This window comes from Metarhizium brunneum, chromosome 6 (assembly GCF_013426205.1).
Source record: "Metarhizium brunneum chromosome 6, complete sequence".
Taxonomy (NCBI): Eukaryota; Fungi; Ascomycota; class Sordariomycetes; order Hypocreales; family Clavicipitaceae; genus Metarhizium; species Metarhizium brunneum.
Window position 1 is genome coordinate 1,555,397 of NC_089427.1, and position 12,904 is coordinate 1,568,300.

General features: G+C 51.1%; 4 protein-coding genes across 4 annotated transcripts; all 4 read left to right on the forward strand.

Annotated features, from left to right (window-relative positions):
* Positions 1 to 1,047: 1,047 nt before the first annotated feature.
* Positions 1,048 to 1,818, forward strand: thoc5-a (THO complex subunit 5 A; the record flags this gene model as incomplete). Its single annotated transcript, XM_014691031.1, has 2 exons — positions 1,048 to 1,394; positions 1,467 to 1,818. 2 exons carry the CDS (start codon positions 1,048 to 1,050, stop codon positions 1,816 to 1,818), a joined length of 699 nt encoding a protein of 232 aa, XP_014546517.1.
* Positions 1,819 to 5,637: 3,819 nt separating this feature from the next.
* G6M90_00g098280 (uncharacterized protein) lies at positions 5,638 to 7,821 on the forward strand (the record flags this gene model as incomplete). Its single annotated transcript, XM_014691030.1, has 3 exons — positions 5,638 to 6,234; positions 6,395 to 6,620; positions 6,680 to 7,821. 3 exons carry the CDS (start codon positions 5,638 to 5,640, stop codon positions 7,819 to 7,821), a joined length of 1,965 nt encoding a protein of 654 aa, XP_014546516.1.
* Positions 7,822 to 8,938: 1,117 nt separating this feature from the next.
* On the forward strand, positions 8,939 to 9,773 carry inhA_3 (Isonitrile hydratase; the record flags this gene model as incomplete). The annotated part of the gene is made up of 3 exons (XM_014691029.1): positions 8,939 to 9,473; positions 9,533 to 9,658; positions 9,736 to 9,773. The coding sequence occupies 3 exons, from the start codon at positions 8,939 to 8,941 to the stop codon at positions 9,771 to 9,773; spliced, it is 699 nt and encodes a 232-aa protein (XP_014546515.1).
* A 759-nt stretch (positions 9,774 to 10,532) lies between these two features.
* Positions 10,533 to 12,224, forward strand: FPR4 (FK506-binding protein 4; the record flags this gene model as incomplete). The annotated part of the gene is made up of 4 exons (XM_014691028.1): positions 10,533 to 10,619; positions 10,744 to 11,265; positions 11,325 to 11,958; positions 12,019 to 12,224. 4 exons carry the CDS (start codon positions 10,533 to 10,535, stop codon positions 12,222 to 12,224), a joined length of 1,449 nt encoding a protein of 482 aa, XP_014546514.1.
* Between the last annotated feature and the right edge of the window lie 680 nt (positions 12,225 to 12,904).

The window sequence follows — 12,904 nt, forward strand, 5'->3', positions numbered from 1 at the left end:
TACAAGGCCCAAGGCACACAGGTATCCACCTAGTCGGAAATGAACATGATGCTGACGGCGTCTTTTTGCTCCCACATTGCAACCTCCGACGCCGGCCGAGTCTTGGTGTAACGAGCTTACGTCAATGCAGTTAAATGCAGTCAGGTTGGCGAGCAAGCGAGCCCTTCCAGGTCGCGGCCATCGCCGTCTAATAACAATAAATCGTCGACTGCCTTGAAACTCTCTCTCTCGGAGTTCCCATGCCGCCCATGTTTTTACCCCTAGTGCCGCGTTCAAGGGCATCTTCCGAATTACTTCTTGAGACATACGGGGAAATTAATCCGTAAAGCAAAGGCTTATTTGAGTCAGTCAAATCAGTTCCTTCCTTGGCAGACCAGCGTCTGACACACCCTTGCTTCACAATGCGCGATTGACTGCTTTCTGTCAGCACTCAGCCAGCCATGTGCAAAAACGGCGGCACGCATGTCAGCGATCAAACGTGAAGGAAATAGCAATACCTGACTCATCCGTATACCAAAGGAGATAGCATTCAACCACCCGGCTTCTCGGAATAGCCCAAAGACTGGTGACTGCTCTGTTTCTGACAGCATAAAGTTGGCATTGTCGAATGCGTCCTTGAGCCTGTCGTCATGATATCCCTGGAGTAGCATGCCCATCGACCGTCAACGTCAAGTGTGTGTTCCACATCCAGAAGGAACTTGCCCCGTTTTATGGAGTACAGTAGTCTGTGAACCCCGTAACTTGCGAAAACATCGAGAACAAACAATCAATGCATTGTGAAATCTCCCAGCGAATAATACTACTGCATCTTGTTGGATGTGCCCCACAGCGGAAGCTTACCGCCCTGTACCTACCCGGGACACCAGCGCCTGTTTTGAACATTGAAACAAACACCAGTCCGCCCTTCGAGACCTCTGCTCTCCCAACGACCACAAATCAATAATCGACGCCGCTTCGACTTTCGTCAACATCATCCATACCTGTATCAGTAGGGGACAAGACACCCCTTCGTCCTTTTGCCCAGGTTAACTTTGCCACAGCGTCGTGATGGCTGTCGACACGATTGTTTCCCAGCCAAGTCTGGTGGCGGCCTTGCAAATATCCGACCAAGCACGCGACCAGGCTCACACACTTCTTCGCCTGGCAGACGAGGCCAGTGACTCTCATACCTCAGCCGAGTCACAGGCCGAGATTGCCAAGCAGCAGAAGCATTTGTTTACTAGCATATCGCAACTTCGCGGTCTACATCGGGACGCTTGCATCTCTGCCCGCGAAACTAAAGCCCAGACTGCCGAAGCCCGTCAAGAGGTCGACCGTCTGCATCTTCAGCTGCAGAACCTTTACTATGAGCAGCGACATCTTCAAGGCGAGATATCGGCTTGCGAATCATACGAGTATGTCATGTCTTGTTACGTACCCCTTGGTCTGCATAACATTTCGAGGCCCCAGCTAATTTTCCTGCTTAGCCACAAATACCAGCAACTGCCCCTTATTCCTGTCGATGAATTCCTGGCCCAACACCCCGAACATGCCGATGACGACGATGATGAGCTCATGGTGGCGAGAATTGACCATGAACGCACAGAGCGTGAGGCTCTAGAACAGCAACGTCAAGAGTTGCTGAAACGAAAGCAAAAACTCATCGCAGAGAATAAGAGGCGAAAGGACGACTTGGCTAACTTGGACCAAGACCTTGAAAAATTTATCGATGTAAGTGATGTTGCTATTCTCGTTACACTGGATCGTCTCTGGAATGTCGCCAACGCTTTACACCAGGCCGCGAAACCAATTTTGGAGCTTTTTGAGAAGGCACCCTGAGGGGGAAAAGAAACAAAAAGACACAATAGGGATCGCGCACTATACAAGAGCTTGCCGTCCGGGACCGTCTGCCTATTCGGACTGAACTTGGCACGCCATCGCGTTATCCCAGGGTCCAATCTACGGAGCACATGATACCGTATGACAAAGAAAGAGCACCGTCACATGGTAAATATATAGTTACGGAATCATTCGAATGAGATTCCCGAACTCGGTGACGAATTCTACCAGAGGACAATTATGCTCTTTCTAGCTCCGACAAGGAACCGTCTCCATGGATCAATCATATCTCTGGATGAAGTAAATATTCAAGTGGTCTCGAGGCCGACAAAGATTCCTGCCGTTCCAACCACCCTTTCAGGAACATCCCTGTCTCTGCGGCCCCCCGCAACAGCCTGGCCGTCTTCAGTTATTTATATCAAACACCGAGGTCGAACGCCAATATCTACTTTTACGGTGCGATATTGAGAAATGGCGATGAAATATTAAGCCGGTGTTGTCAATATTTTTGAGTCACAAATGATCGGGCCAACCAACCTGCATATATCTTTTGAAGGGCTGAGCCAAATTATTCATCAGTCCGCTGGATAAAGCTGTTCACGAGAAGAGTCACTATTCGCGGACCAATACAATCAAATTTCGGGCAAAACCTCCTCCTCTTTCTTGACAACAAGACCATACATGAAGCCATGTGACCACTTTAATGTACCGTGAATGTATCGGATACCTCGTAAGTACATGTCCTTCAGAGATATCCCCCCTTTGAGGTGGTGGTAAATGGAACGGCATTCCAACATCTACAGGGCTAGAGTTTCAAGTGGTAAAAGCTCAATGTTCGAAGTTCTGGACGAGTCGCTGCACACACGTGGTTGAACAGCTCATTTCCTGTGATTTGGCCAAACTCGAGAGTACTATTATGAAGTCGTCTCCGTTTTAAATGGTTCGTCATCCGTTACGTTGGACTTGAGACCTCCTCCGTTCACCGCCAAATTTCGCCAAATCACGACTCAGGTTATGCCAAAAATCATTGCGAGAGGCTTAAATTGTTCCCAACACAAATCGGTCGCGATGCCACCTGACCCCGCAACTTTTCTGCGTCGGCTTTGGAGAAAGAAGAAAGGCCAGGCCAATAGCGGCACCGCAAGCCGCCATGCGGCCATCAACCGGCATGGGTCTACTCACCACTGAGGAAGCCTCGTGGGTCAGACTTGAGTTGCGATTGACGACCACGATGGAGGAAATGTGCTCAAGTGCACGGTGACGCCAGACAACGTTGGCCAACAGGGGTCAGCTAGCGAGAGGTAACCCCAGTCCTGATCACCGGTAGCAATACTACGACAAACTGATAAAATAAGATGAGGATCAGATTATACAGTCTGTGGCAGAATATATTTGCCCATGAAGCATACACTACTACTTCGTCTACGGAGTACTGTAGTGTACTATAGCATGGAGCGCGACGGCCACGTACCTGAGCTGGTTAAATACTCTGTTGCCTCTGCCGTATGCTTCCTCGACATCGTCAGCTGTCATTTGCCGTGCAGAATCAAAAAGTGATTTGCGCTGTAAGCGGTTTCGGCGCGATTAACGCGAACAACCTGAAAATGGGTATCATGTACATAAGATGCCCGTACGAGTGTGTTCTGGCGACGGATCTCCATTGCCGATGAGCCTCCCCACAGTGTTTCATGGGGATTCGACGGCACTTGCCTCTGGCTACCAATAGTACACATCAAGGACAGCACCAAGACTTGCAATATGTTTAGAATGAACATGACGCCAAGTTGGACAGAGAGGCGGCGACGGTCTTCTTGCCACTAAGCAACGAGAAGCGCAACGACAACACCCGCTGAACTGGGTACAGGGGGATAGTACAGTACTTTCTGGGAATGTGCGGCACGAAATAGACGATCTTTTACATAATGCCGCAGCCTCCCTCAGATGTTGCCTCTGTTTGTTGATCATGATTTTCACGGCTTCAAAATATGGTGTTGTCACTGCTTAGATGGATAACATGGCCTTGTCTCGTCACAGGAGTGGCAGAGCAAAAGCAAGCAGTGCTGCTTGGCATGGCATGATGTGGCATGATAGTTATGAAGCCTCTGGCAGCAATTTCCTGGGGCTGATCGGGAGGCAGCCAATTCAACGGTCACGGAGCAAAACAAGACAACCCGAACGAGACGCCAAGTTCACTCGGCTGTGTTCTCAGTGTCTACCCAGAGCTCAACATCCCGACTCCCGAGTACGTTAATGGGCCTATCACAACCATGGAGTACAGTGCATGGGCAAATGATGTTGTACATACGTGCCACTTCAAATGTTGATTTCGTCGTGGGTTTGAGTTCCCCTCAGACATGTGTACCTGGAACCTGACTTGGTTTGCACAGGAACGCCTCCAAGCCTCTAATAGAACTGATCGTCGCCTCCGCCCAACAGCCAAGCCTCTAATTGGGTAGTTGACCATCCTGGGCCCTTGGCAACCTTGAAGCCACTCACCGGGCGACGATGGAAAAGAGCTCCAGTTGGCGTCAACCACGCTCAGCAGAGCCAAAGCCTCAACGGTGGGAGTTTGAGTTTGATTTAACACTCTTGTGTCACCCCGGGTTCGGAGGCATTGGGCCGGTGCTCTTGTGTGACCCGAGGCTGGACGTCCTACTTTGACCGCCAGGACCCGGCCGTTCGTTCAGTCTGAGACAAGGTTTGCATCGGACTCGGAAGCTCTTCTCGACGGCTATTCGGTACTTCCAGTTGGTTATACATACAATGCATGACGGACAGATGTGATCAAGCGAACATGGTATTTCTAACCTAGCATGGTGGTAGCATTCCTCAAATGCCACTCCAATACTAGTATGTGTATGGAAAGCTGGTTCTGTCTTCACCTTACACGTATATTCATCACGCCCTTTTTTTAACAAGCTACCAACTTCATATAACTTATGACAACTCAGAGATGCCAGGCAAAGACGCCTTGTTAGCTTCCACGGACCCTTGTTCCTGACTGCGCCTTGCCCTGCCACTTGCTTCAATTGCAACGGCTCGCGCGTTCTTGCAAAACCCTCTTGGCAAAGTCTTTCGTTGAGGCGGTTCAAAGCCCGCCCAATAATACTCTAGTGTATTGCGTGTGCTGTTGCGGCTTAGTTATAGGCCAGCATTGAAAGGGTCTGATAACGGAGCTGGAGTGTCCAGGCACCGCTTACACCAAGGGTCATTGATCTACAGACCACATCCTTAAACCATCACCGTTCAATACGGACATGGACCATGCATATTCCCAAGGCAAGTGCTAACCCTTCATTCCAACCCAGTCACACACATGTACCTTGTACCGCCTGTACTGAGGCTTGTTGGCGGTTGAACGGTGACATGTGGAACAGCCCGTCTAGCCAGCCTTTTGATGTGGGAATAGAATCCGTCGTCCAGCCTTGTTCTGTACAATTTCGTCATGTTTCCGCCCATCAATTTCTGGACAGGCCCCTGGGATGGGTCATGCGTCGACAAACTTGCCCGAGAGAGGAGCCAAGAGATCTGTGGTCAGTTTTATCTGGCCCAGGTACTCCAGCCCTCTCAGTGTGGCTGCTCTGTTTTTTTTCTTTCATCTTCATCTTTTTCGCCCTCTGCAGTCTAGGCAAAGCCTTGTTGACTTTTCCTGTTACCTTGTTTGTACCTTCATGGGACAAGACGTTTCAGTGGCTCATTCCAATATACTGCAGCCTCGGTCCCGAATTGCAACTACCACTGGCATCGTCGGATTGTCAGTTGCTTCTGGTCTGGGGCGCGCCACGAAGCCACGAAGCTTCCCGAGCTCCGAGATTGACAATGTCCGTATTTACGTGGTGCTCGAGACGGGCCGGCGCCCTGAGCATGCTTGTTCTAATAGCTTTATGCTACTGGGTTGTCTCTCGCGAGGCGCAAGAAGAATGGCAAAGCGACGAATTCAGCAGAGAAAACGAGCAAGCGGCTTTCAAACCGATCGTAACCCCTCAACACGGGGCGGGAATCTGGACAGTGGTATTCTCGTACTACTGTCTGTTTATCCATGGGCTCGTGTTCGTCTTCCCCGTCCGGGCATGCTGGTCGGTTTGGACCATGACCCAATCGCTCAAGAAGGCGGCCCAGAGCAAGGCAATTGAGGACTACAAAAGGACCATGGTGCGCCGTCGCGTATCTTTGACATCTGTTAGCAGCTCTGCGACACTTACCTCGGAGACTCTGGCTACGGAGAGCAATGCTTGTTCGTCAATGTTCAGCGAGACCAGTGACCATGAGCTTGAAAACTACACAGATGCCACTGAATACATGGAAGATGCTGTCATTCACGCAATTATAATTCCTAATTACAAGGAGGAGATGGACACTCTCAAAGAGACACTGGACGTCCTGGCCTCGCATTCCCAGGCTCGAAATTGCTATGATGTAAGTACCTCAAAGAGAGAAGAAAACCGGCGTACGCAAGGCCTGAGTTTCACGGCTACTATCAGCATCGAGAATGCTATTCTGGCACTTGATCAAGCGCAACAATTGGGGTGGCAGATCTGCCAGTCGAGAGATAGGATGAGGCTAATGCTGGCACCAGGTCTACCTCGGAATGGAACAGCGCGAAGCCGAATCTGAATCAAAGGCTCTCAAGCTCATCCATGAATTTGTCAACAAGTTCCGCTCCATCGACTTCTCTATACATCCTGCAGACATTCCAGGGGAGGCCGCTGGAAAGGGCAGCAATCTGGCTTGGGCTGCACGCAAACTCAGTGTCAAGTATTCGATGGGGATGAGGCAAAATGTCATTGTGACTGGAATTGATGGTACGTCCAGGTCTTTCTTGTGCATTTTGAAGACAACGGAGCTTACAAAGATTCTACAGCGGACAGCCATCTTTCATCTAGCTACTTCACCAGCATTACCAGCATGCATCATGCCCACCCTGACACAGCGTCGACTACACTGTATGCCGCGCCGATCATCTTTGATCGCAACGCCCATGCCGTACCGGCGATTGTCCGCGTGGCTGACATTCTTTGGTGTGCAGCCGGAATCTCTGGTCTCTACAAGGGCTCAGTTATAGCCCCCCCTACTTCAGTCTACTCTCTGCCTCTGATCCTGGTTGACCGTGTCGGCGGCTGGGACTGCGACGCTGAGGCCATTGGTGAAGATTTACACATGTACATTAAATGCTTCTTTGCGCTCAATGGCAACTTGACCTGTCGGACAGTGCTTAGCCCCGTAAGCCAGAGCAATGTCACGGGCGGCGGGAAAGGAGGCATCCGAGGAGCCGTGAAGGACATCAAGGCACGATATAAGCAGGCTCTCCGTCACATGTGGGGAGCATTGGATACTGGGTTCGCCCTGCGCAAGGCAGCTGAGATGTGGAAAGAGCGCAAACAGACGACGAGAACCTTCAGGCCTCTTCACAGCCAGGGCAACGAATCGAGCCTGTATATTCCCGACATTGAATTCACAAGCACCGCCGACGTGTCGGCTGCGAACGGCATCTTCTCGGACCTGACCCAGGACACCATCAAGGAACCGCACTTGGAGAAGATATTCTATCTCTTCCACCGACTATTCGAGGCGCACTTTTTACCCGTCCACATGACCATTCTCGTCTTTGCTTCCGCGCTGTACGTATGGTTTGCAGATGGAAACGGGGACCCCCACAATGTCGCCTGGATCTTTGCGGTATCCAACATGTTGCGAACCATGGGGTTCATGGGCGTAGCCTGCTACCTGTTTCTCTATGAAAGCTACCACCGGATTTGCGTAGCCGCACGCGAGAAGGAAATGACGCGCGCCAAGCTCGCAGACGGCATGTGCTTCTCGCACCGCTCGGTCAAGAAGAACTTTGTCGACTACATCCTCGTGCCGGTGGTGGCCCCCCTGTACGGCGCCATCCCCTGCGCCCAGGCCGAGATATGTCATCTTTGGACGGTGAATCTCGTATACGCGGTCAGCAAGAAAGTCACACGGCAGAGGGCCACGTCCAAGGCTGCGATGGACATGGCGTGACCCCGTTTGTCCAATGGAAATGTTTACTTGTGGTTCCTTCTTGCCACCACGACTTATCTGCGAGACACGAAGGCGTGGCACTGGTGATTTCGGGATGCCTGGTTCAGCGACTCTTTGATTCACATATATTTATTTATTTTACATGGTGGTGGTTTTATGGCACAACGTGCTGTACAGGACCTAATCTGCACATACTTGCATGAGCTACCCGCTTCATAGCCTGGGAGTCAGCGTCAAAGAATCATGTTTCGATGCGAAGCTTTCCTTTCTTTTCTTTCTTCCAACTTCAGTGGCCGGCGTTTATTTCGGGGGTTGGGCATCCGCGCAGTGTCCCCGGTCACTGGCTGGTCTTGCACATTCGCTAGACATTTTTGCATAGAGGAATCAATGAGCATGGGGGGTTCGGGTCGTGCTGTAATGGGGGCCCGGAAGAGGCGCGACGAGACTGGAAGTAATTAATGTCTTGGACTAGATGATTAATATTTAATGCTTATGGATGTAGCCCTGGCTCCGGTGCGTGAGACTGGGATTTTGTCAATGGTTTCTGCCGGGCCGTGGTGTAAGTGATGATTAATGCCACGCCCCGTGATGAAGATTGAACCGCCAATGCAAGGAAAGTTGCGCTTGGATGGAACACAAATCTCGCAAGCACAGCCCGCTGTCCTGGCCCCTGAGTCGTACGAATAAACTGGTTATTCGCCCACGTCAACGCTCATCGGAATGCTGACATTGAAGTTTAATCGCTTGCCTCGGCGGCAAAGGCGGAGTGGATCTCCCGCCGCCGCCGTCTCAACTCCGAGCAGGTCCGGATGTACGTCCACTTTGCGTCCGCCACGCGGCGTCGCAAATCCGATGTGTCGCGGGTTTATGGCTGTAGAAAGAGTATAAGTAGTGTTGGGGTCTTGGAATACAAATTCTTTTGCCTCGCACTTTCCCTCATCCTGCTTGCGCACTGCTCTACTCTCCCTACTGAATTGTCCACTTGGATTTAGTGGGCGGCCCATTAGAGTTGTGGTGTTAACGTGCATTATTCAAGATTGCACTACAAGTTGCCCTCTTACCTCCCACATCACCCATCAACTATTCAGCAAGAAAGGACCAATAAAGGCAAGTCGAAATGTCGTCACACATCAAGATAGGAGTGTTCATCCCCAATGGCGCTCAATTCCTCGACGTTGCATGCGTTGATAGCTTCGGCGTCATGTCCAAGAAGTACCTCGGCGTCCTCCCCTTCATCCCTTCGCACGTTTCTTCTCTCGCACCAGACGTGTCCATTTACTACGTTAGCAGCCCGAAGCAAGGGCCCGAGATTCCATTGACTTCAGGGGCTGTTCTGAAAGCTACCCACGTATACACGGACGAGGAGGTGGCTCCGGGCAAACTGGACATGGTGGTTGTTCCTGGCCCCGATCCGACAGAGAAGTTTGCAGAAGAGGGACTCAAGTGGCTACGAGGACATGCCGAGACAGAGGGCGTGGATGTGCTGAGTATCTGCACGGGCTTGTTCATATGTGCGTCTGCAGGCATTGCGGATGGCAAAAGAGCGAGTGGGCCGAGAGGATTGCAGAATTGGTTGAAGGAGTCGTTCCCCAAGTTGAATCTAGTTGGGGACAAGTACCGATGGGTGCAGGATGGCAATTTTTGGTCAAGCGGTATGCTGCAACCCACGGCTCCTCTGATGCAAGGCTAATATTAGATGCTGGTGTTTTAGGCGGCGTTACGAATGGGAATGAGCTGGTTGCTGCATATGCACGAGCTAGTAACCGCTGGGCTCAGCCAGTTGTCGAGGCAGGTCTGATGATGACCGAGGTTGGGGACCGGGGCCAGTTCTATGAAGGTAATCAATCTGTATTCTATCTGCGTTTTTCCTGGCAAATTGTCAAGGCATGGTTTCTGAATCTGACACGACGGCAGGAGACGGCGAAGGCAAAGACGCCGTGAGCCAGTCGTGACAGAGCAGAGGACGAGGTGAAAGTTTGTTGGGGGCAATTAATCAGACGTGATGGAGTGTTGTGAGGATGCTGAAGAAACGGGGTAGAAATGTAGTATATCTCGTCGTTTTGGTGTCGGCAGGGTTGATGGGTGGTATCGATTCTCGAAGAGCGGAAACATCTCCTACTCCGGGCAAGGGCACAAGACAAGAGCCGTAAATATATATGTAGCGTACAAACATGCCATGAAACTCTTGATTGAACTCCTCACCTCAAAAGGCATTATTGTGGACGATGAAGGACGATGAAAGGGTCTTCAGGGGCGTGGTCAAGAAAATGATGACGTCTGGTTGATTGAGAGGCAGCCCTTGATATCAGTCCGAATATTCAGACGGCATTTTCGAATGTTCACCTCAGTCGCAGTTGCCTGCGTTTGCAGGTTACGGTGCTTAGATACCTAGGTACTTGGGCGGTTCGGGTGGGGCCGTTGCTGAGACAGCGCCCCAGTGCTGGTCCCACGTTACGATAACGACTTATCGCGCTTTCTAATTGGCCAGAAGTCCAAAGCGGAGTCTCGACAGCGAAGGAAAAGAAAAATTTCCAAAGCTCGTCGCTCGCTGGCCTTGACTTTTCGATCTTCGATTTTCACACCTCGCCAGTGCCAGAGAAATATCACGTTTTGCAACTGCAGACTTCTTCGCCTTCCATCTCCACCTAATAATTCCCTCGGCGTCCTTTACACATCTTCTTGCTTCTCAATTTATAACTAGTCTAGCCAAAATGTCCGCCGTTCCTGGTCCCGTGTATGGCCTCGAGGTCCCACCTGGCGAGATTTTGATCCCGGCCGCCATGGACTTCCCTGCTTCTGTGAGTGCTATTTCTCACCTTGTCATGTTGTTATGATGTCCCAAGATGCAAGCATGAAACATGCCCTTCAGATTGGCATTTCTCTGCCATGAACTTGCGGCAAATCAACTAACCGACAAACCAGTTCCGCATCACCATGGCTGCGTTGGACCCTACCGAGGAGCCAGAGGCTGATGAAGAGGGCAACGTGCCTGCTGTTCCTCGCGCTACTCTGCGACTTGTTAAGCGGGCTTTCCCTGGCCTTGACGATGAGGATGACGACGAGGAGATCGATGACGAATATATGAAGGCTTTGCTCGCTGCCTCTGACGACGATGAGGATGAGGATGATGAGGAAGCCAACGGTGGCCCTAGCGATCCCACCAAGGCTAAGAAGCAGAAGCAGGCCGCTGCTATCAAGAAACTCCTTGAGGCTACCAAGGAGGATGAGGATGAAGAAGATGACGAAGATGAAGACATGGAGGATGCCAAGCCCAACGGTGTGAAGGGTAAGGACAAGAAGGGCAAAGCTAAGGGCAAGGCCAAGGCCACTGAGGAAGTCGAAGAAGAAGACGAGGATGATGAAGACGAGGATGACGAGGATGACGACAGCGATGACGGTGCTGACCTCGAGAACTTCGTTGTCTGCACTCTTGATACCGAGCGGGTAAGTCAATAGCCTTGATCATGTCAGTCAATGGATGTGGGGCTAACAGTAGCACGCAGAACTATCAGCAGCCGCTCGATATCACTGTCAACCACGGCGAGAAGGTATTCTTTGTTGTCACTGGTACACACACCGTCTACCTCACTGGAAACTACATCATGGATGATGAGGACGACTATGACAGTGAGGATGACGAGGAGGACTATGACTTCGACCCTGAAGAGCTGGATTACGCCATGGGAGAGGATGCTAGTGACGATGAGAGCGACGAGCTTGATGATGTTGAGGATCCCCGTGTCACCGAGGTCGACTCTGACGAGGAGGAAGCTCCTAAGCTGGTAAAGACCAAGAAGGGCAAGAATAAGCGCTCTGCCGAGGAAGCCGACGGTCTCGATGAGATGATTGCCAAGGCTTCCGACTCCAAGAAGCAACAGAAGAAGCTCAAGAACAACAAGGCGGAGGCCGTAGCTGCCGAGGAGAGCAAGAAGGACAAGAAGGTCCAGTTCGCCAAGAACCTCGAGCAGGGGCCTACTGGCTCTGGCAAGCAGTCCGGCAAGGCCACTACTGGCGTAAAGGTCGTTCAGGGCGTTACCGTCGACGACCGAACCATTGGCAAGGGTCGCACCGTTAAGAAGGGCGACACCGTTGCCGTCCGATATATTGGCAAGCTTGCTAACGGCCAGCAGTTTGATGGTATGTGAAGTCGAATCTACTTGTTCTCATCTGTTCTATCATGCTAAGTCATGGAAATAGCCAACAAAAAGGGTAAACCCTTTTCCTTCAAAGTCGGTAAGGATGAGGTTATCAAGGGGTGGGACATTGGTATTGCCGGCATGGCCATTGGCGGTGAACGTCGTTTGACCATCCCTGCAAATCTTGGATATGGCTCTCGTGGCATGCCTGGCATCCCTGCCAACAGCCAATTGACCTTTGATGTCAAGCTTCTCGAGATCAAATAAGTCAAAACAGGCTCCCGACTTGATGTATTCATTTCTCCTTTGTTCTTGGTTTTGCATGTAAAAGAATATCCCGGGCGCCCAACTCTGAGTTGATACTGGCACGAGCTGGGTAGCGGCGTTTGTCACGTTCCAGGTTTGGAATTTCCATCGTAAGACCCACCGCGATGCTGAAGAGTCTTGGACCTGTCTCCTCTGTTAGGATTTGCGGGCGTGTTTGATGAATACTGAACGCAATAATGCAGTTGGGCATAGAGGGGAGGATGAGGCGATGATCCGCATTTGCATGATTGGCGTATCACTGAGCAGGGCGTTGTCGATAGCATAGATCGCCGCTGATGGATGTATTGAGTGCCTGCTTCAAGGATTCTGGCGTACTTATACAATAAAAGCAATGTTTGATGGAAGTTGCGTGACATGGCCGAGACACATGCCGAAGATGCTTGCGACTGTATACCTTGACATAGAACTATTTGTTACTTGCTGATGTGTAGCCAGGGAGTTGAGGAAGCCGTGTTAACACATGTCCTGGGGAGGCAAGAGCCATCCCGAATCACGCCTACATTCGGCCAAGAAGCGGAAAGTAACGAAGCCCGAATTCACGTGTAGAGCAGGTTCGGTCTAAACGAACCCAGAAACCGAAACCTCGCCTCCTTGCCATCCGTGCCAGTCGTCCAACTTTG